Source organism: Mytilus galloprovincialis, chromosome 6 (genome assembly GCF_965363235.1).
Source record: "Mytilus galloprovincialis chromosome 6, xbMytGall1.hap1.1, whole genome shotgun sequence".
NCBI lineage: Eukaryota > Metazoa > Mollusca > Bivalvia > Mytilida > Mytilidae > Mytilus > Mytilus galloprovincialis.
Window position 1 is genome coordinate 29,978,204 of NC_134843.1, and position 23,126 is coordinate 30,001,329.

The 23,126-nt window shown below is 34.5% G+C and overlaps 1 protein-coding gene across 1 annotated transcript in view; it reads left to right on the forward strand.

Moving 5' to 3' along the window:
• The window catches only part of LOC143079325 (uncharacterized), a 186,801-nt gene that overhangs the window by 126,334 nt on the left and 37,341 nt on the right, over positions 1-23,126 (forward strand). The window contains exon 8 of the mRNA XM_076254583.1: positions 19,535-19,564. Coding sequence (XP_076110698.1) covers positions 19,535-19,564 — 30 coding nt within the window. The remainder of the gene's footprint in view (positions 1-19,534; positions 19,565-23,126) is intronic.

Consider the following 23,126-nt stretch of genomic DNA (forward strand, 5'->3'; position numbering starts at 1 on the left):
TGTAGATTCTTAATTTTTGGTCCCGTTTTCAAATTGGTCTTCATTAAGGTCCAAAGGGTCCAAAATTAAACTAAGTTTGATTTTAACAAAAATTGAATCCTTGGGGTTCTTTAATATGTTGAATCTAAAAATGTACTTAGATTTTTGATTATTGGCCAAGTTTTCAAGTTGGTCCAAATCGGGGTCCAAATTTAACTTTGTTTGATTTCATCAAAATTGAATAATTGGGGTTCTTTGATATGCCAAATCTAACTGTGTATGTAGATTCTTAATTTTTGGTCCCGTTTTCAAATTGGTCTACATTAAAGTCCAAAGGGTCCAAAATTAAACTAAATTTGATTTTAACATAAATTGAATTCTTGGGCTTTTTTTATATGCTGAATCTAAACATGTACTTAGATTTTTGTTTATGGGCCCAGTTTTCAAGTTGGTTCAAATCAGGATCCAAAATTATTATATTAAATATTGTGCAATAGCGAGAAATTTTCAATTGCACAGGATTCAGCAATAGCAAGAAATCTTCAATCGCACAGTATTGTGCATTGCGCAATAGAAAGAAATCTTCAATTGCACAGTATTGTGCAATAGCAAGTATTTTCAATTGCACAGTATTGCACAATAGCCAGAAATATCTAATTGTGCAATAGCAAGAAATTTTCAATTGATTGGAGTTATCTTTCTTTGTCCAGAATAGTAGTTGAGTCAACTTAAATCATTGTTTTATACAATATACAATGTATATTCACTTTTACTACCAACTGATAAATTAAAACAATCTTTACCATTCAGTGATAACAAGCACCTTTTGTTACATTTTAATATTTTATGATGTATTTAAATGAGTAGTTATTGTTGCAAACTCCATTAGAAATTTGAATTGAGATCAGTTTTGGAAAAAGGGAAAGGGGGATGTGAAAAAAAATGGGGGGGTTGAATTTTTCTCATTTCAGATTTCATAAATAAAAAGAAAATTTGTTCAAACATTTTTTTGAGAGGATTAATATTCAACAGCATAGTGAATTGCTCAAAGGCAAAAAAAAAAGTTTAAGTTCATTAGACCACATTCATTCTGTGTCAGACACCTATGCTGTGTCAACTATTTAATCACAATTCAAATTTTGAGCTGTATCCAGCTTGAATGTTGTGTCCATACTTGCCCCAACTGTTCAGGGTTTAACCTCTGTGGTCGTATAAAGCTGCGCCCTGCGGAGCATCTGGTTTTAATAGTTCATTTACTGTTATCTGTTTTTGTCCATTTTAATTCCTTGTTATCTGTTATGAGCCAAATCAATTTGCTGTTTTACTGTTTTGCTGTTATTGGGACCCCCCTTGCCCCCTCCTTAATGATATCTTACACACCAACTATCTCACACCCATATCACTCATTGGGACTTCAGACACATTGAAAGTTGCATTTGCAAGAAATTGAACTTGGTTTCTACCCCAAGTATCCCTTTATATGTCCAACTAAGTCTTTAGTTCTAATTTTATAGACGCCATGTTCATTCACATTCATCACCACACCTGTTATGTTATTCTCATCAGCAGGGCTCATATCCATAGACTGAATAGGAATGATAACATTGTCACCTTTGGAGAGAACAGTTAATTTAGTTTTGAGTTTTTTGTCAAGGCATCAGCTTGTACCTACTGGCCAGAAAGAGCACTCTTTGTTGCATGCTTGATTTCAATATTTGAAGTTTTAGACAATATCACCACCAGAAAGTGCACTCTTTCAAGGAAGTACATCAGTAGAGGTCATGTTGATACTTTCTCACAAACCATGTTAGCATCACTTCATTCAATTACCATTGTTTCTGTTACTAACTCAATTGTTTTGCTCATTGTTGTCTGCTGAATCATGACTATTCAACTCGGTATCAGTGTTTGTGTCGGTAAATATGTCCGTCTCTGACATAGTTTTGTCAGTTTCAATATCAGTGTCAGTATTATGTTCCGTCTCGGTAAAAGGGTCTTCACTTTCAGTATTATTGGATTCAGAACTTCCTTCAAATATTGCTTCTAAGTCTTCTTCTGTTTAAATACCAGGTAAGAATACCGAATAATGTTTTATTGACTACGTGTGTATTTTAAAAGTCTTTAAGGTATTAAGTAATTATAAAAACTATTTATCTGGTCATTAACTGTATCAAAAAGGTATCACACTAACATGAATGGACAATAATAAAAAAATTATGAAAATATTATTGAGGTAAATGGGATGTGTTGTAATAATAAACATGTTTTTATTATACGACCACAAAAATTGAAAATTTTTTAGTCGTATATTGGTATCACGTTGGCGTCATCATCCGAAGACATTTGGTTTTCACACTCTAACTTTAGTATAAGTGAATAGAAATCTATGAAACTTAAACACAAGGTTTAGGACCACAAAAGGAAGGTTGGGATTGATTTTGGGAGTTTTGGTCCCAACAGTTTAGGAATTAGGGGCCAAACAGGGCCCGAATAAGCATTTTCTTGGTTTTCGCACTATAACAATAGTTTAAGTATAAAGTAATCTATGAAATTTTGACACAAGGTTTATGACCACTTAAGGAAGGTTGGGATTGATTTTGGGAGTTTTGGTTCCAACAGTTTAGGAATAAGGGGCCAAAAAAGGGCCCAAATAAGCAATATTCTTGATTTTCGCACAATAACTTTAGTATAAATAAATAGAAATCAATGAAATTTAAACACAAGGTTTATGACCACAAAAGGAATGTTGGGATTGATTTTGGGAGTTGAGGTCCCAACAGTTTAGGAATTAGGGACCAAAAAGGGGTCCAAATAAGCATTTTTCTTGGTTTTCGCACCATAACTTTAGTATAAGTAAATAGAAATCTATGAAATTTAAACACAAGGTTTATGACCATAAAAGGAAGGTTTGGATTGATTTTGGGAGTTTTGGTCTCAACAGTTTAGGAATAAGGGGCCCAAAGGGTCCAAAATTAAACTAAGTTAACAAAAATTGAATTCTTGGGCTTCTTTGATATGCTGAATCTAAACATGTACTTAGTTTTTTTGATTATGGGCCCAGTTTTCAAGTTGGTCCAAATCAGGATTCAAAATTATTAAATTGTGCAATAGCAAGAAATTTTCAATTGCACAGTATTGTGCAATTGCAAGAAATTTTCAATTGCACAGTATTGCGCAATAGCAAGAAATCTTCAATTGCACAGTATTGTGCAATAGCAAGTATTTTCAATTGCACAGTATTGTGCAATAGCAAGAAATTTTCAATTGGAGTTATCTTTCTTTGTTCTGAATAGTAGTTGAATCAACTTAAGTCATTGTTTTATACAATATACAAAGTATATTCACTTTACTACCAACTGATAAATTAAAACAATCTTTACCATTCAGTGATAACAAGCACTTTTTTTAGCTCACCTGGCCTAAAAGGTCAAGTGAGCTTTTCTCGTCACTTGGCGTCCGTCGTCGTCCGTCGTCCGTCGTCGTCGTTAACTTTTACAAAAATCTTCTCCTCTGAAACTACTGGGCCAAATTAAACCAAACTTGGCCACAATCATCATTGGGGTATCTAGTTTAAAAAATATGTCCGGTGACCCGGCCAACCATCCAAGATGGCCGCCATGGCTAAAAATAGAACATAGGGGTAAAATGCAGATTTTGGCTTATAACTCAAAAACCAAAGCATTTAGAGCAAATCTGACATGGGGTAGAATTGTTAAACAGGTGAAGATCTATCTGCTCTGAAATTTTCAGATGAATCGGATAACCCGTTGTTGGGTTGCTGCCACTGAATTAGTAATTTTAAGGAAATTTTGCTGTTTTTGGTTATTATCTTGAATATTATTATAGATAGAGATAAACAGTAAACAGCAATTATGTTCAGCAAAGTAAGATTTACAAATAAGTCAACATGACTGAAATGGTCAGTCGACCCCTTTAGGAGTTATTGCCCTTTATAGTCAATTTTTAACCATTTTTCGTAAATCTTAGTAATATTTTACAAAAATCTTCTCTTCTGAAACTACTGGGCCAAATTAATCCAAACTTGTCCACAATCATCTTTTGGGTTAGTACTTTGAAAAATGTGTCCGGTGACCCGGCCATCAAACCAAGATGGCCGCCATGGCTAAAAATAGAACATGGGGTAAAATGCAGATTTTGGCCTATAACTCAAAACCCAAAGCATTTAGAGCAAATCTGACTGGGGTAAAATTGTTTATCAGTTCAAGATCTATCTGCCCTGAAATTTTCAGATGAATCGGATAACCCGTTGTTGGGTTGCTGGCCCTGAATTAGTAATTTTAAGGAAATTTTGCTCTTTTTGGTTATTATCTTGAATATTATTATAGATAGAGATAAACTATAAACAGCAATAATGTTCAGCAAAGTAAGATTTACAAATAAGTCAACATGACTGAAATGGTCAGTTGACCCCTTTAGGAGTTATTGCCCTTTATAGTCAATTTTTAACCATTTTTCGTAAATCTTAGTAATCTTTTACAAAAATCTTCTCCTCTGAAACTACTGGGCCAAATTAATCCAAACTTGGCCACAATCATCTTTTGGGTTAGTAGTTTGAAAAATGTGTCCGGTGACCAGGCCATCCAACCAAGATGGCCGCCATGGCTAAAAATAGAACATGGCGTAAAATGCAGTTTTTGGCTTATAACTCAAAACCCAAAGCATTTAGAGGAAATCTGACATGGGGTAAAATTGTTTATCAGGTCAACATTTATCTGCTCTGAAATTTTTAGATGAATCGTAGAACCCGTTGTTGGGTTGCTGAGCCTGAATTGTTAGTTTTAAGGAAATTTTGCTCTTTTTGGTCATTATCTTGAATATTATTATTGATAGAGATAAACTGTAAACAACAATAATGTTTAGCAAAGTAAGATTTACAAATAAGTCAACATGACCGAAATGGTCAATTGACCCCCTTAGGAGTAATTGTTCTTTATAGTCAATTTTTAACAATTTTCATAAAATTTGTAAATTTTTACTAACATTTTCCACTGAAACTAATGGGCCAAGTTCATTATAGATAGAGATAATTTTAAGCAGCAAGAATGTTCAGTAAAGTAAGATGTACAAACACATCACCATCACCAAAACACAATTTTGTCATGAATCCATCTGCTTCCTTTAATATTCACATAGACCAAGGTGACTCATTTCAGATTTCATAAATAAATAGAAAATTTCTTCAAACATTTTTATGCCCCACCTACAATAGTAAAGGGGCATTATGTTTTCTGGTCTGTGCCTCCGTTCGTCCGTCTGTGCGTCCGTTCGTCCATCTGTGCGCTAAAGAGAAAATCACTAGAAACCGTTTTCATTCATGAATATTTCATGAATGAACATTTTCCCGCTCTACTTTTACTATATGTACGTACGTAAACGTGGTAAGCCCAAGTGTATCGAAAGATATGGGAATTACTGATTTAAATGTGAGAACAAGTTGACATTTTGACCAAGTCGTCGGATAATTGACAAGTGATAATGGTTTGTTGTCGAGCCTGCAACTTTTGTTGCAGAAAGCTCGACATAGGGATAGTGATCCGGCGGCGGCAGCTACGGCGGCGGCGTTAGCTCACTTCTTAAAAGCTTTATATTTTAGAAGGTGGAAGACCTGGATGCTTCATAATCCTGGTACTTTTTATACGCCCGTCAAAATTTTGACGGGACGTATTATGGTATACAAATGTCCGGTGTCCGTCCGTCTGTTTGTCTGTCCGTCCGTCTGTCCGTCTGTCCGGCGTAAACATGTCGCACCGTAACTTGAGAACGACTTATCCAAATTTCATGAAACTTAATATAGTTGTTTCTTATGATGGTCAAATGATCTGTATACTTTTTGGTGAAAATAAGATTTAAACTTTTTGAGTTACGGCACTTTGTTACTAAAACAGGAGTGTGTTTTTTTTCACATGTCGCACCGTATCTCAAAAAGATTTCTTGATTATTGCTTAAAACTTTACACACTTCTTAGTTATATTAATCTTAATATCTGTATACTTTTTGGTGATGATTCAAAATTCCATTTTTGAGTTTTTTAGTATTTTGTAAAAAAGGGGGAGGGTTTTTTTACATGTCGCGCCGTATCTCAAAAACGATTTATGATTATTGCTTAAAACTTTACACACTTCTTTGTTATATTAATCTAAAGATCTGTATACTTTTTGGTGATGATTCAAAATTTCATTTTTGAGTTATTGAGTATTTTGTAAAAAAGGGGGAGGGGTTTTTTACATGTCGTGCCGTATCTCAAAAACCATTTATGATTATTGCTTAAAACTTTACACACTTCTTTGTTATATTAATCTAAAGATCTGTATACTTTTTGGTGATGATTCAAAATTTCATTTTTGAGTTATTGAGTAATTTGTAAAAAAGGGGAGGGTTTTTTTTTACATGTCGCGCCGTATCTCATAAACAATTTATGATTATTGCTTGAAACTGTACACACTTCTTTGTTATACTAATTTAAAGATCTGTATACTTTTTGGTTTGTTTCAAAATTTTATTTTAGTGATATTTGTAAAAAAAAAACAGGGTGTGTGGGGGGGGGGGGGGGGGAGGTTTCACATGTCCCGCCGTGTCTCAAAACAATAAATGGTTATTGCTTAAAACTTCCTCAGAAACTATTTATGATTATTGCATTTAAAACTTCCACACAAGACGTCGGGCGTATCATGCGCTCATGGCGCAGCTGTTTATTATAACTATTTGTATATAGATGCTTCATGTTACAAAGTTTCCGTCAGTCACATGTCCAATGTCCTTGACCTCATTTTCATGGTTCAGTGACCACTTGAAAAAAAAGTTCAAATTTTTTGTAATGTTGAATTCTCTCTTATTATAAGTAATAGGATAACTGTATTTGATATGTGCGTACCTTGCAAGGTCCTCGTGTTTGTCAGACCGTTTTCACTTGACCTCGACCTCATTTCATGGATCAGTGAACAAGGTTAAAAAGTTTTGGTGGTCAAGTCCATATCTCAGATACTATAAGCAATAGGGCTAGTATATTCGGTGTATGAAAGGACTGTAAGGTGTACATGTCCAACTGGCAGGTGTCATCTGACCTTGACCTCATTTTCATGGTTCAGTGGTTATAGTTAAATTTTTGTGTTTTGGTATGTTTTTCTCATACCATATGCAATAGGTCTACTATATTTGTTGTATGGAATGATTGTTAAGTGTACATGTCTAGCAGGCAGATGTCATGTGACCTTGACCTCATTTTCATGGTTCAGTGGTCAAAGTTAAGTTTTTGAGTTTTGGTCTTTTTATCTAATGCTATATGCCATAGGTCAACTATATTTGGTGTATGGAAATGTTTTATGATCTTTATGTCAGTCGAGCAGGTTTTATTTAACGTGACCTCATTTTCACGGTTCATTGCACAGTGTTAAGTTTTTGTGTTTTGGTCTATTTTTCTTAAACTATAAGTAATGTGTCAACTATATATGTTGTATAGAAGCATTGTTAGCTGTACCTGTCTGCCTGGCATGGTTCATCTGACCTGGACCTCTTTTTCAAGGTCCATTGGTCTTTGTTTAGTTATCTTGATTAATGTTAAGTTTATGTGACAGTTGTAATAAAGCTTAGCTTTATACTTAGGACTATCAACATAATATCAATGATAAGTATAGAAGGCGAGACATTTCAGCCTGTGCACTCTTGTTTAAACAATGCACAGGTGATAGAATATAAAATACTCGATAATTATATGTATAATGTCTCACGCCAAGGATGAATAAAGCCGTAATATAAAATACTCGATGATTATAGGTCTAATGTCTCACGCCAACGACGAATAAAGCTGTAATAGTATAAATACCGGCTTTGATAAAAAAAAAAATGCATTGTTTCTGTCTAAACATCGATCAGAAGGTTTTGATGCCAAAAATTATTTGAAAACTTTTTATTCTGTTATTTAAATACTCTGTTTAAATACTAATGGTTTCACATCTAATGTGGATATAAGAACCTTCACTCGTTCAGCATGCTCAAGTAGATCCAACAGACAGCAGAAAAAAATTGACCCAACGTCAATACTTCTTCTTCCAATAATTTACATCCTACCACCTCTGGTGTATTATTGCAAATTCGTATCATATAGCATCCGTATTAAAAGCAACCGAGTCAGCATCTTCTTCTGAGAACATTATAGCTCAGTGTATCAAGACAAGTGCTGTAGAAATGATTAAGGTTCATGATGTGTACCATTTGGCTAAAATGGCTGCATTTTCACCTCAAAATTTAGATAGATTACAGACAAACCTGTGCATCTGAAAAAGTTTGAAGGCATAACATGCCCTATATAAATAGTAAATAGAATGCAATTGCTTTGTCATCCAAACACAGAGGCAATGTACTAATATATCAAATGAATGGCTAAAAACAAAAATTCTCAAATGTTATTGACTCATAATTTAAGACAATGCTTAATTTCACAGCAGCAACTTAAATGTGTTACAGGTTATAAGCACCTCTATGAATCTAGTGTATATAAACTTTTTATTGCTGTGGTCATACTGCTGTTGTTATGCTCCCACCGTATTGAGTTTTATCCTTGTTCTTCTGTAAGTATGTACGCCCTTCCCTTACTTGAACGTACCTCCATAAATCCCAAAATTCGTTTCTGTTCTCTTACTTTAGTTTGCCTGAACTAAATTGTATGAAACTTATACACAATGCTTATAACCACAATACACAAGTCAAGTTTGAATTTTGGTTGCGTCACTCTTACCATTCTAGCGTTTTACAAATAAAAAAGTTGCTGGAAATTTTAGTTTCTGTTCTCTAACTTTAGTTTGTCTTAAACAAATGTTATGAAACTTATACACAATGCTCATTACCACAAACACTGATCAAGTTTGAATTTTGGTGGGGATAGTTATACCGTTCTAGAGTTATGCCCCTTCACATATGTAAAAAATTGCTGAATATTTTCGTTTCGGTTATCTAACTTTAGTTCGCTCAACCAAATGTTATGAAACTTATACACAATGCTTTTAACCATAAAACCAAGATCAAGTTTGAATTTTGGTAGAGTCATTTTTACTGCTCTAGGGTTGTGCCTCCTTACAAATGGAACCAGATGCTCCGCAGGGCACAGCTTTATAAGACCGCAGAGGTCAAACCCTGAACAGTTGGCAAGTATGGACCCAACATTCAAGCTTTATACAGCTCTTAATTTGGATTGCGATCAAATTTTTTACATAATATAGGTTTCTGACACAAAACAAATGTCAAGATCTTACAAATCTATTGCACAATACTTTGTAATTAGAATGTATATATATACACAATGCTTATTACCCCATAACTCAGATCAAGTACAAATTTGTGTAGCGTCACATTTACAGTTCTTGAGTTGTGACCGTTTATAACGTTAATGCTAGCGGGGGAATCATTTGTGTCCCATGGACACATTCCCTATTTTTGATCAAAGCCTTTAATATAAATTCACTTTCATTACAGTTGTATTGATTTAAGTTACTGTAACTGTCTTATTTATAAAAAAAAGATGCGATATTTTTTGCGTAGAACCAATGCTATCCAAAAGAGTTCAAAGGAGGAAATTGTATTAATAACTATAGGCCACCATACTGTCGTCAATAATGAGAAATATTTGTACCATATACGTGTAGAAAGATAAAAAAAAAAAAAAGGCCTGATATGAAACATGTGGAACAACAAGAAAACATAGTGTTAATCAGTAACAAAACATTTTACTAAAAACAAATATGAAGGACCTAAACCAATAGCAAAATACTTATTCCCAGGCTCTTGAAGTTGACATGGCATGGGTACATAAACAAATTAACAGAGCTTTCTGTATATTTTATTATATTAGATCTACAGTTTTAGGTTGCAATAGAAAATATCAAAACTTTTTATGACAAACAATAAAAAAAAAAGTGATTTTTGATAATTACTGACGAGACAATGGTTTAGTTTAAAACATCAAAGCTGTGATGAAATACATATTTGAAATAATACACGTCTAAAACCTTTTTGGAATAATACCAGTGGCGGATCCAATGGGGAGGGGGGGGAATCCGGGGGTTGGAACCCCCCCCCCTTTTTGACCTGGGCTGGGAGTCCCCCTTTTTAGCTCACCTGGCCCGAAGGGCCAAGTGAGCTTTTCTCATCACTTGGCGTCCGTTGTCCGTCGTCGTCGTCGTCCGTCGTCGTTAACTTTTACAAAAATCTTCTCCTCTGAAACTGCTGGGCAAAATTTAACCAAACTTGGCCACAATCATTATTGGGGTATCTAGTTAAAGAAATGTGTGGCGTGACCGGGCCAACCAACCAAGATGGCCGCCATGGCTAAAAATAGAACATAGGGGTAAAATGCAGTTTTTGGCTTATAACTCAAAAACCAAAGCATTTAGAGCAAATCTGACATGGGGTAAAATTGTTTATCAGGTCTAGATCTATCTGCCCTGAAATTTTCAGATGAATCGGACAACCTGTTGTTAGGTTGCTGCCCCTGAATTGGTAATTTTAAGGAAATTTTGCTGTTTTTGGTTATTATCTTGAATATTATTATAGATAGAGATAAACTGTAAACAGCAATAATGTTCAGCAAAGTAAGATTTACAAATAATTCAACATGACCATAATGGTCAGTTGACCCCTTTAGGAGTTATTGCCCTTTATAGTCAATTTTTAACCATTTTTCGTAAATCTTAGTAATCTTTTACAAAAATCTTCTCCTCTGAAACTACTGGGCCAAATTTAACCATACTTGGCCACAATCATCATTGGGGTATCTAGTTGAAAAAATGTGTGGCGTGAACCGGCCAACCAACCAAGATGGCCGCCACAGCTAAAAATAGAACATAGGGGTAAAATGCAGTTTTTGGCTTATAACTCAAAAACCAAAGCATTTAGAACAAATCTGATGGGATTTAATTGTTTATCAGGTCAAGATCTATCTGTCCTGAAATTTTCAGATGAATCGGACAACTTGTTATTAGGTTGCTGCCCCTGAATTGGTAATTTTAAGGAAATTTTGCCGTTTTTTGTTATTATCTTGAATATTATTATAGATAGAGATAAACTGTAAACAGCAATAATGTACAGCAAAGTAAGACCTAAAGATAAGTCAACATGACCAAAATGGTCAATTGACCCCCTAAGGAGGTATTGTCCTTTATAGTCAATTTTTAACAATTTTCATAAATTTTGTAAATTTTTACTAACATTTTCAACTGAAACTACTGGGCCAAGTTCATTATAGATAGAGATAATTGTAAGCAGCAAGAATGTTCAGTAAAGTAAGATGTACAAACACATCACCATCACCAAAACTCAATTTTGTCATGAATCCATCTGATTCCTTTGTTTAATATTCACATAGACCAAGGTGAGCGACACAGGCTCTTTAGAGCCTCTAGTTTACTATTAATAGTAACAGATGAGTCGTTTGATGGAATAAACTTTATGTTTTGATGAGAATCGTGCCTTAAGTTTGAAACTCAGTAGAATGATGATCCTGTATAGAACTATTTGGCGCTTTCTCCATAACATTTTCTATGCGGACAGCAAAGCGTCACTGATGAGTCATTTGTAGACGAAACGCGTGTCTGGCGTACTAAATTATAATCCTGGTACCTTTGATAATTATTTACTATCTTTGTTCAGTGTGTTATATTTATCTTCATGAACTTTAATTTTCAAGTTTTCTCTGACAGAAAAACTGTTTTACTATCATCACTTACATATCTAGTAACTTTAGATTACATGTTTGATTCAACATTACCTTTTCCTTGATTCCTGTGTGATTGGTTAAACAAAATTTGTTGAGACGATGTTTAGTCGACAGCAATACAGTTATTACTATCAGAGGTCGGTAACTTAGTAACAAGTTCACTTGGTAGAGGATTAAACATTTGAGCCTGTTGAACTTGCTGATTAATATTGGGTCTCGGAGCTAGAGTCATGTTTGATTCAACATTGCCTTTTCCTTGATTCCTGTATGATTGGTCAAACAAAAATTGTTGAGACGATGTTTGGTCGACAGTAATACAGTTATTACTACCGAAGGTCAGTAACTGAGTAATAAGTTCACTTGGTAAAGGATTGAACATTTGAGCCTGTTGAACTTGCTGATTAATATTAGGTCTCTGAGCTTGTCTTGAAGCTTCTGGTATTCTATCTGATTGTCTATAAAATATAGGGTGAAGGAGCAGGTACACCATGATGGAAAAATGGGTGAGGTTGTGCTTGTTGCATCCATTGATTTGGTGATGTTGTCTGGGTAGCATGAAAAATAGGTTGTGGTGGTACCATATTTACATGTACAGGAACTTGTGAGTAGAAATTATTTTGACTTTGATTCCTGAGCGTTAACATTTGGTTTTCCAAGTTTATTAATCTGAGATTGGTAATTTCTCGTTTCTTTAACCCTGTTATCTAGTTGTGTACAATGGCAATTCTTACGGGAACCCTTGGTACCATTTAACTAAACGAATACAACCAGTTAAAAGACACTTTAGGTCAGTGAGAAGATTTTCCACTGGACCAAGTCCATGTTTAATAGTATTTGGTATGTGATCTAAATGCAAAACAACTGGTATAGCGTTGAAAACTACCTGATCATTTGCATCCTTTATTATTATATGAAATTTAGTCCTGGTATCTATGATGAGTTTATTTATAAAGTTGGGTAAAATTCGGCATTTTGTTTCACTTCTTACAGATAGAAATGCAATGTCACTAAAGTTGTTACATAATTATGCCCTTATCTCCTTTCTTATTCAGCTTGAATAACAAACCCTTAATCCACTATAACATCAGTCTTGCTGACACATAGACAGACTGTTGAACATGTAAATGAACTTGTGGACACATAGACAGACTGTTGAACATGTAAATGAACTTGTGGAGACATAGACAGACTGGTAAACATGACGACAAACTTATGGAAATATAGACAGACTGTTAGACATGAAGACATACTTGTGAACAAGAAGACAGGTGGTAAATATGTAGACAGACTTCTTGATACAAAGAAAGACGCATGAACACGTCGAAGGACAAGTAGAAACATGGACAGGTGAACATGTGGATAGACTGATGAAAATATAGCCAGACTATATATTGTACATGTAGACAGACAAACAGACACATATGCAGACTTTTAAACATGTATAGTAAGTCTAGTTAACCTGGAGACAATATAAAAAAAGAAGATGTGGTATGATTGCCAATGAAACAACCCTTCACAAGAGACCAAAATGACACAGAAATTAACAACTATCGGTCACCGTACGGCCTTCAACAATAAGCAAAGCACATACTGCATAGTCATTGTTGACATGTACATTTAGACAGAATAGAAGACACAAACATGGACTGGTAAACATGTAGCGAAGTCATTGAACATGACAGACTGGTAGATGTGTAGATAGACAGACTGGTGAACATGTTAATCAACTAGTGAAAACATAGACAGACTGGTAAACATGTAGATAGACTTGATGACACATAGACAGATTGTTGAATAGGTAGACAGACTGAAGGACACATGCACAGACTTCTGGACATGGCCTCTGGAGACATAGACAGACTGGTGGATATGTAAATGGACTAGTTGGCCAAATAAAGACTGCATGGTTAACTTGTAGATAGACTTGTGGACATGACTAGTGGACACATAGGCAGACTGGTAGTGGACTAAAGATGTGGTTCATAAGTGTTTCTCGTTTATTATATAGCTTAGACCGTTGGTACAAAATGTATTCCCATAGAATGTTTTTACACTAGTCATTTTTCGGGGCCCTTTATAGCTTGCTGTTCGGCTTGAGCCAAGGCTTTGTGCTGAAGACTACTTTTACTTATAATTGTTTTTCTTTTACAAATTGTGACTTGGATGGAGAGTTGTCTCAATGTCACTCCGACCATATCTTCTTATATCTATGTTGAGAGTGTTTTGGAATGAATACGGATGAAACTATTTAGCCTCAAGGCAATTTGATCAATATTTTCAACAATCATGGGTCAAAATATCTGTGTGAATTTAAAAAAAAATAAGTATTCCTGTGGTGAAAGTGTGAATTTCAACTTTTAATACGACAGCAAAAAATTTTTGGGGGGATCTTATAATGGTATGATGTCGTCGTCTGCGTCGTCATCGTCCGAAGACATATTTGGTTCCTGGACAATATCTTTAGTTTACATGAATAGATCTCTTTAAAATTTAATAAGAAGGTTCAATACCACTAAAGGAAGGTTTGGATTGTTTTGGTGATGATGATCCCACCAGTCTGGGAATTAGGGGCTAAAAAGGGCCCAAAAACAAGCATTTTTCTACTTTTAGGATAATGACTTGTGTATAAGTATTTCAATTGCTCTGAAATTGTACCAGAATGTTTAATACCACAAGTAAAAGGTTTGCATTTTTTGGGGGGTTTATGGTGTCAATAGTTTAGGAATTAAGGGGCCAAAACAAGCATTTTTGTAGTTTTTGGACAATAACTTGTGTGTAAGTGTATGGATTTCTCTGACATGGTACCAAAAAGTTCCAAATCACAAAAGGAAGGCTGGGATTGAGTTTGGGGGTTATTGCCTCATTCTTTTAGGAATAAGGGGCCAAAAACAAGCATTTTTATAGTTTCTGGACAATAACTTGTGTGTAAGTGTATGATTTTCTCTGACATGGTACTAAAAAGTTCCAAATCACAAAAGGAAGGCTGTGATTGAGTTTGGGGTTATTGCCTCATTCTTTTAGGAATAAGGGGTCAAAAAAGGGCTAAAAACAAGCATTTTTCTAGTTTCTAGACAATAACTTGTTTAAGTGTATGGATCTCTCTGAAATTGTACTATAAGGTTCCATATACGACAACGGGAAGGCTGGGATCAAGTTTGGAGGTAAAATGCTCAAGGGGAGGGGGGGTCAAAAAGTTTGAAGGAGTTCCAATTTTTTTAAGGGGTTCAATTTTTTTTCAAAATTTCTCAAATTATTTTTTTTTCAATTATTAAAGTTTCAAATCTTTAATTGCACAGTATTGCGTTATAGATTTGTAAGATCTTGACATTTGTTTTGTGTCAGAAACCTATATTATGTCAAAAATTTGATCACAATCCAAATTCAGAACTGTATCAAGCTTGAATATTGTGTCCATACTTGCCCAAACATTCACTGTTTGACCGCTGCTGTCGTATAAAGCTGCGCCTTGCAGAGCATCTGGTTATGGTATCATTTTATCATCTACAGTAAATATAAATAGGAACACGCTTTTATGTCCACCATACAAATAGATCGGTATTTTGACAGACTCAATGAATTGGGTATTTTTCGATTGCAAAGGGCACCTCTGTGACAAAATTAAGGTACCCAACCCCTAATCCTTGATACAAAGCCTTTTAAAGGACATGCAACCACAATGTAGACTCGAAAATTCTTCAAAGCATCCAAAATCGAAAAACAGATTTGTTTTAGCATTCAAATATCAATCATTTAATTCTAAATGCAATATCTGTTATAAAGTTGTCAAATGTTTAAACGTTTAGACGTTACACACGATGTTCGTACATGTAAGCGTAACACAAAGTTGCAAATATTTTGTAACGTTCAAACCAAATCTTCGACTGAAACGTTGTTTTTAAGCAAGTGCAACATTCTTGTAAGACTCTGCAAAATTGACAGTGCTTTTTAACTACTTGATGTATTTCAGATTTTTGAAAAATTAAGAAAAATAACATTTTAAAAAATCATAAAATTCTACCATTAAAAGAGCACTGATAAGCAAACAATTGACGTAAATTTGAGTTGAGTTCGTTTTTACGTCAAAAATGGTGGTGCGACAACCTTGTAAGCCTTTGAAAAATTGCTCATAAATTACCATATATAATTTATCAGGACATTTGTCTTTAAATTCATAAAATTAAGCAAATTAACATTGATGTAGTAAATACAAATACTAAACTTTTTCCATTTTAGATAAATGTTTTTTGATTCTCAAATCTGGAATCCCAATTTTTTCCCCCTTGGGACAGTTTTGCCCTTGTAGTATGGAACGCTTTTTTTCTATGACTTCATCATAATGGCACAAAAAATGCATAAAAGACTGAAGGAACCTTTCTGTTAAATAATGGAATAAACGTTTTTCAAAATATTAAATAGTTTAGACGAAAATCATAGTTTAGTGTTTACAATAAATAAAATATGTTACGCGGGACAGCCTAAAAATAGCTGTTTTTTTAAATGATCTTAGCTTGTCGCATGCAGCATAAAACATAGTTTCAAGTTTTTCAACAATTATTTTTTTTCATTTTTATTTAAAAAAAAACTTAATAGCAATGAATATGATATCACAAAATTATATATTTTGGACAGGATCAGTTCGTTGGTCCGAAAGGTCAATAGTCCAATGGGTCAATGGTCCGAAGGGTCAATAGTCTGAAGGGTACTAGTCAGTAATACTCTGTTAATAATCATCTCCCTAATAAGGAGGGGATGGACAGGGCCGGAACCCGGGAGATATGGGGCAGGAAACGGGCGACAAGGAATGGGGAACCAGGAGTGGAGGGGACGGGAAGTGGGAATAACTATCTCCTTGTTAATCAACAAAGATAAGAAGGTGGACAGGAGGGACGGGGGTAGAGGGGAGGGAAGCGGGGAGAAAACGGGCGAAAAATCGGGGTAAAATAAAAAATGGAAAAAGTGGGGGTGCGGGGGTTGAGGGGGCGGGAGACGGTGGTCCATATCTCTGAAAGTAAACATTGTATAGCAATGATACTTCACCCGTAGAAGCGTCTTGGGTAGTGGTCCACGGCCCAATGACTTACAAGTCACTTTGACCTACATTTTATGCTTCAATGACTCCGGTTAAGTTCTTATTTAAGGTCCATATCTCGAAAGGACAGATGGTATAATAATGATACTTAACCTGTGGAAGTGTCTTGAGTAGTGTTACACGGCCCAATGACTTTCAGGTCACTTTAACCTACATTTTTTGCTTCATTGATGACTCAGGGTTATATTCTCACAGATTAGCAAGCCGACAAACAAAATATAGTGTATGTTTCCTGCTAACCTTCCAACTTTTTCTTCCAGTATACATATAGATTGCGTATTCAAAAAAGGTGTTGCTACAATTAACATACCTACCATATCCTATATCTAATAATACAAAATAAAACAAAATAATTTGGACCTAGGTTTGACCCTACTCTCTCTCTCCTGAATCCGTCCTTGGACTATATATTAATATGGAAGTTTATATGGACGTTAAGAAACGTGGAATGTCAATGTTAGATCTGCACTTTGCTGAGACCAAGGCATGAAGATTGAATTGATTGCAGATAATATAAAAAAGAAGATGTGGTATGATTGCCAATGTGACAACTATCCACAAAAGACCAAAATGACACAGACATTAACAACTATAGGTCACTGTACGGCCTTCAACAATGAGCAAAGCCCATACCGCATAGTCAGCTATAAAAGGCCCTGATAAGACAATGTAAAACAATTCAAACGAGAAAACTAACGGCCTTATTTATGTAAAAAAATGAACGAAAAACAAATATGTAACACATAAACAAACGACAACCACTGAATTACAGGCTCCTGAGCTTATTAAAAGTATCATTCATAAAGGATCGTAAGAAGCAGTCACAAAAATAAGATCTATCCCTTAGATCACCACTCACAGTGAAGATCATACACAGCTGAAAACACATATTACAATCAATAAATTTTAGTTATGAAACCTGACCGAGTATTGCATTTTGTATAACACTAATTAATAAGGATTCTGATTTTATAAAATACATGTATTGACAATGCTCTTTGGCATTTATCTATACTATTAAACAAGAAGACCTCATTTTGTGAGTTGCTTCTCTTCCTCACACAATAAAGTAATCATCATGCCTTTGTGTCCTTTAGGTACCATGCATAGTCACATTTGTCATCTATTCTTATGACTATTCAGTTTGGGTTATTTTGGGAGAAAAATGAAAATAAAGGCGTCCGGATATTGTTCCGTCATCAGACCGACTTTTAAGTCAGACTTGATTACCGGTTTCAACATTGAAAACCAATCGTATGATAGAGAACAAAAATTAAAAATGAATAAGCCAATCAGAGTGTTTTCCATATGGTGGTTTTTAGATCGTAAAAACCACTACTAATATTCTAGGTTTTAACTTAATTTTCATAAGTAATCGGACAGGGACAGGACAATTTTTTTATCTGCATGTATACTATGATTAATATACTACTATAATATATTGAGACACTCTATACAATATAACAGTGATCGCCATGGAGAAGAAACTTAGAATGAATAGTTTATAGATAATAAGATGCACATTTATATTTATGATATAGATATGTATGTTCATAATTTACAGAAACACAAAATAAGGGAATATAACAGAAAACAAATAATAAATGACTTAAAAATATTGTCCTGTCTCCATGTTCATATATGACTTTTGATTTCTTAAATTCTCCAGACATCAAATTTTTTACAAAAATTCATCCTAAACAAAAGTTAACATACTTTCAACCACGCTTAAAATGCCTGCGTTTTCGCTTTTAAGACCGACAGGACTTCCGATTTTAAACTTGGACATAAATTTTATAAGAGTACTCGGGGACAGGACCATTATTATCGAGATGCTAGAGACTCTCTTAATATAATATAGCAGTGATCGCCGAGGAGAAGGAACTTTAAAATGATAGTTAATACAGCATATACACTGTATTTATAGTATATGTATGTTCATAAAAATGCAAAAATAATGGAATTTAAAAGAACAAAAAATAATAATGGACTTTGGAAACAAGGAAGCGGGGTTAAACTGTTTCCAAGTACCTATGAATTTTGATACCTTTTCTTAAATTATCCAGAGATGAAATCTTTTACAAAAATTCTCCCTACAACAGTTTTCATACTTTCAACCAAGCTCTAAATACCCGCGGGTGTGTTCTAGTGTTTTTAAAACTAACATATACAGTTATTGACCTGCCAACCAGAAAAAATACTGTTTAAAAAAATCCTATTAGAAAGTACTAAACATATTCATAATTTTTTGGGAATTTAAATGCGATTTTCATTTCTCTGCCAGAATAATCGAAAATAAACACCACTGCAAAAATAACACACTATAAGGTATAATTTATTTGGTTGTTGCAGATGAATTTTATTACCAAACTGCTCCAATTCTTGCACTTCTTAAATACAACCATGCATCTTTTGAAGAGATATATAAAATTTTCATATATTTTATTTCTATGCCCCCGCTGTAGCAGAGTTTTACCCTTGTCCATCTGGAAGTGGTCCATCCGTTTGTCCCAAATTTAGTTTCCGTTCTCTAACTTTAGTTTGCTTATATATAATTGTTTATAATTACATCTGGGATCGAGAAGGTAAACAAAACAATTTATATGTATCTCCCCAGAGGAGGCATGGTTTGTGAAACAGTTGTATTTACAAAGTGCAACCTGTAAAAGTAAATGAAATTACAATATTTGTACACATACAATTAATTCTCATTAAAGCAAGTTGAAATATATATTTTACAGATGAACCAATGAAGAGAAGAAATGTAGAGGGTAAGTAGTAATAAATTGTAGAAGGGGATATATTATTTTCCTTTTAGGTGTCATACCACAAAATCATAGAACATGTCATCCCATCCGGTTTCATACAAAAAAACAGGGAAATTTAACTTACATTTTAGTGCAGTAAAAAAAATATGAGTCATAAACATATATTTTGGATGTTTCAAAGAACTAATCTTTTTATGCCCTGCATATGAAAGTTGAGGGGCATATTGTTTAACCCCTGTCTGTCTGTCTGCCGTCCCATTATGAGTATATAGTTATTCCGCATAACTTCCTCTACAGTTTGAAGGTTTGAATGCTAGAAGGTTTTCACTTTGCTGGCTGTTTGTACATATATTGAAGGTGTGCATGTGGTCTGGGTTTTGATTTTGATTTTGATTTGGTCTTTTGGGAGGTAGTTGAACTTTGTCATTTTTTTAGAGTACTTGCTTGCATAAGAGGAGCCTTTCAAGATAACTTCTACTACAGTTTGAATGCTAGGAAGTTTTAACTTTGTTGGCTGTTTGTACATATATTGAAGGTGTGCATGTGGTAAGGGTTTTGATTTTTAGTCTCCTACCAACGAAGTCGAAGGGGTCATTAGGTTTCCACTCTGTTAGTATGTCTGTCTGGCAAGTTTTCCAGACTTTTTATCTTCATGCTTGAAGATTTTGATTTCATATTTAGTGTATTGTTTTATCATGACAAGTTACATGTCAAGGTCAATTTTCACAATTTTAGCTTTTCTCCTTGTTCAGTTAATTAACCCTTTCCTCCATAATGACGCCTTTTGACGCCACCCCTTGTACTCCATAATGACGCCAGTTGAAACACTTTGACGACAAAGTGTTTGCATCAGACTTAATAAAATTTATATTGAATATGAATATCCAACTAAATATTATGTGATGGAATATTTGTATTTCGCAATGCATTAATACTTCAAAGCATATTTTCAATATTTTGTTGAAAAATCCTTGTGCGAATCAAGTATGCAAAACAAAAATTTCAATGGAGGAAAGGGTTAAATTTTTTATGAAATACTTATTAATTACTAGATTTCTGTTCAAAGGGATATAACTCATTTTTATACGACCACAATAATTTTAAAAAATTTGGTCTTATATTGGTATCACGTCATTTTCAGCATCAGCGTCGTTCTGAAGACAGATGGTTTCCGAATAATAACTTTAGTATATAAGTAAATAGAAATCACTAAAATTTTAACACATCGTTTATATCCGAAAAAAGAAGGATTGATTTTAGGGTTATGGTCCCAAAGGTTTAGGAACTAGGGCCCAAAGGGGCATTTATCTAGTTTCAGGACAATAAGTTGTGTATACCTATTTTAATTGCTCTGAAATTGTACCACAATGTTTAACACCATAAGTAGAAGATTGGGATTTATTATAAGGGTTATGGGGCAAACAGTCTAGGAATTAAGGGCCAAAAAGGGGCCAAAAACAAGCAATTTTCTGGTTTCAGGACAATAACTTGTGTGTTACTGTATGGATCTCTCTAACAATGTACCACAAGGTTCCATATAACAAAGGAAAGGCTGGCATTGAGTTTGGGGTTAATTTCCCTAAACATGTAGGAATAAGGGGCCAACAAAAAGCATTTTTAGTCGAGTCTGCAACTTTTGTTGCAGAAAGCTTGACATAGGGATAGTGATAGGCAGCTACGGTGGCAGTGGTGGTGTTAGCTGGGACAACATCCCTAATGCGCCTCGAAATGAGGAACTCAAAAGTCACGTGTAAAGAAAAAATCTCTGTGTAGTGATATTGGACATGTTTCTATTTTTTACAAATGACTGAACTTTTCCATTTGTGGTGATTAGGAAAGTAGAGGAACATAGAATAAATGTGTAAAAACTATGGAGCTATTAAATGTGTTTCAAAAAACTTATTGTGTTAAAAAGGGGATATTTTACCACAAGGAGCCGCATCACAAAAGGATGTTCTGGGTATGCTAATTTACGGAAAAAGTAATCTCACTTTGTACCCCGAAAATTTAACCACATATGTGAAAATGTCACAGCTTCGAAACGAGCTATCATACATATCCAGGTTAACGATATGGACTGAGCTACAGGAAAAAACATTACCATTACCGCCTATGTAAAAACAATTAAACATTTTGACCCAGCTAACTTTTTAAAAGCTTAATATTTTAGAAGGTGGAAAATTGGATGCTTCATACTTTATATATGGATGCCAATTGTTACAGAGTTTCCGTCTGTCACATGCCCAATGTCCTTGAACTCAATTTCATGGTTCAGTGACTACTTGAAAAAAAAGTTAAGATATTTTGTAATGTTAAAATTCTCTCTTATTATAAGTAATAGGATAACTATATTTGGTATGTGCTTACCTTGCAAGGTCCTCATGCCCGTCAGACAGTTTTCACTTGACCTCAATCTCATTTCAGGGATCAGTGAACAAGGTTAAGTTTTGGTGGTCAAGTCCATTTCTCAGATACTATAAGTAATAGGTCTAGTATATTAGGTGTATGGAAGGACTGTAAGGTGTACATGTCCAACTGGCAGGTGTCATCTGACCTTGACCTCATTTTCATGGTTCAGTGGTAATAGTTAAGTTTTTGTGTTTTGATCAGTTTTTCTCATACTTTCTGCAATATGTCTACTATATTTGTTGTATGGAATGATTGTAAGGTGTACATGTCTAGCCGTCAGATGTCATCTGACTCGGTTCAGTGGTCAAAGTTCAATTTTTGAGTTTTGGTCTTTTTATCTAATACTATATGCCATAGGTCATTTATATTTGGTGTATGGGAATATTTTATGATCTATATGTCAATCACACAGGTTTATTTGACCTTGACCTCATTTTCACGGTTCATTGCTCAGTGTTAATTTTTTGTGTTTTGGTTTGTTTTTATACGACCGCAAAAATTTTAATTTTTCGTCGTATATTGCTATCACGTTGGCGTCGTCGTCGTCATTGTCGTCCGAATACTTTTAGTTTTCGCACTCCTAACTTTAGTAACTTTTTGGGAGTTTTGGTCCCAACATTTTAGGAATTAGGGGCCAAAAAGGTCCCAAATAAGCATTTTCTTGGTTTTCGCACTATAACTTTAGTTTAAGTAAATAGAAATCTATGAAATTTTGACACAAGGTTTATGACCACAAAAGGAAGCTTGGGATTGATTTCAGGAGTTTTAGTTCAAACAGTTTAGGAATTAGGGGCCAAAAAAAGGGCCCAAATAAGCATAATTCTTGGTTTTTGCACAATAAATTTAGTATAAGTAAATAGAAATCAATGAAATTTAAACACAAGGTTTATGACCACAAAAGAAAGGTTGGGATTGATTTTGGGAGTTGAGGGCTGAACAGTGTAGGAATAAGGGGCCAAAAAGGGGCCCAAGTAAGCATTATTCTTGGTTTTCACACCATAACTTTAGTATAAGTAAATAGAAATCTATGAAATTTAAACACAAGGTTTATGACCACTAAAGGAAGGTTGGGATTGATTTTGGGAGTTATGGTCCCAATAGTTTAGGAATAAGGGGCCCAAAGGGTCCAAAATTGAACTTTGTTTGATTTCATCAA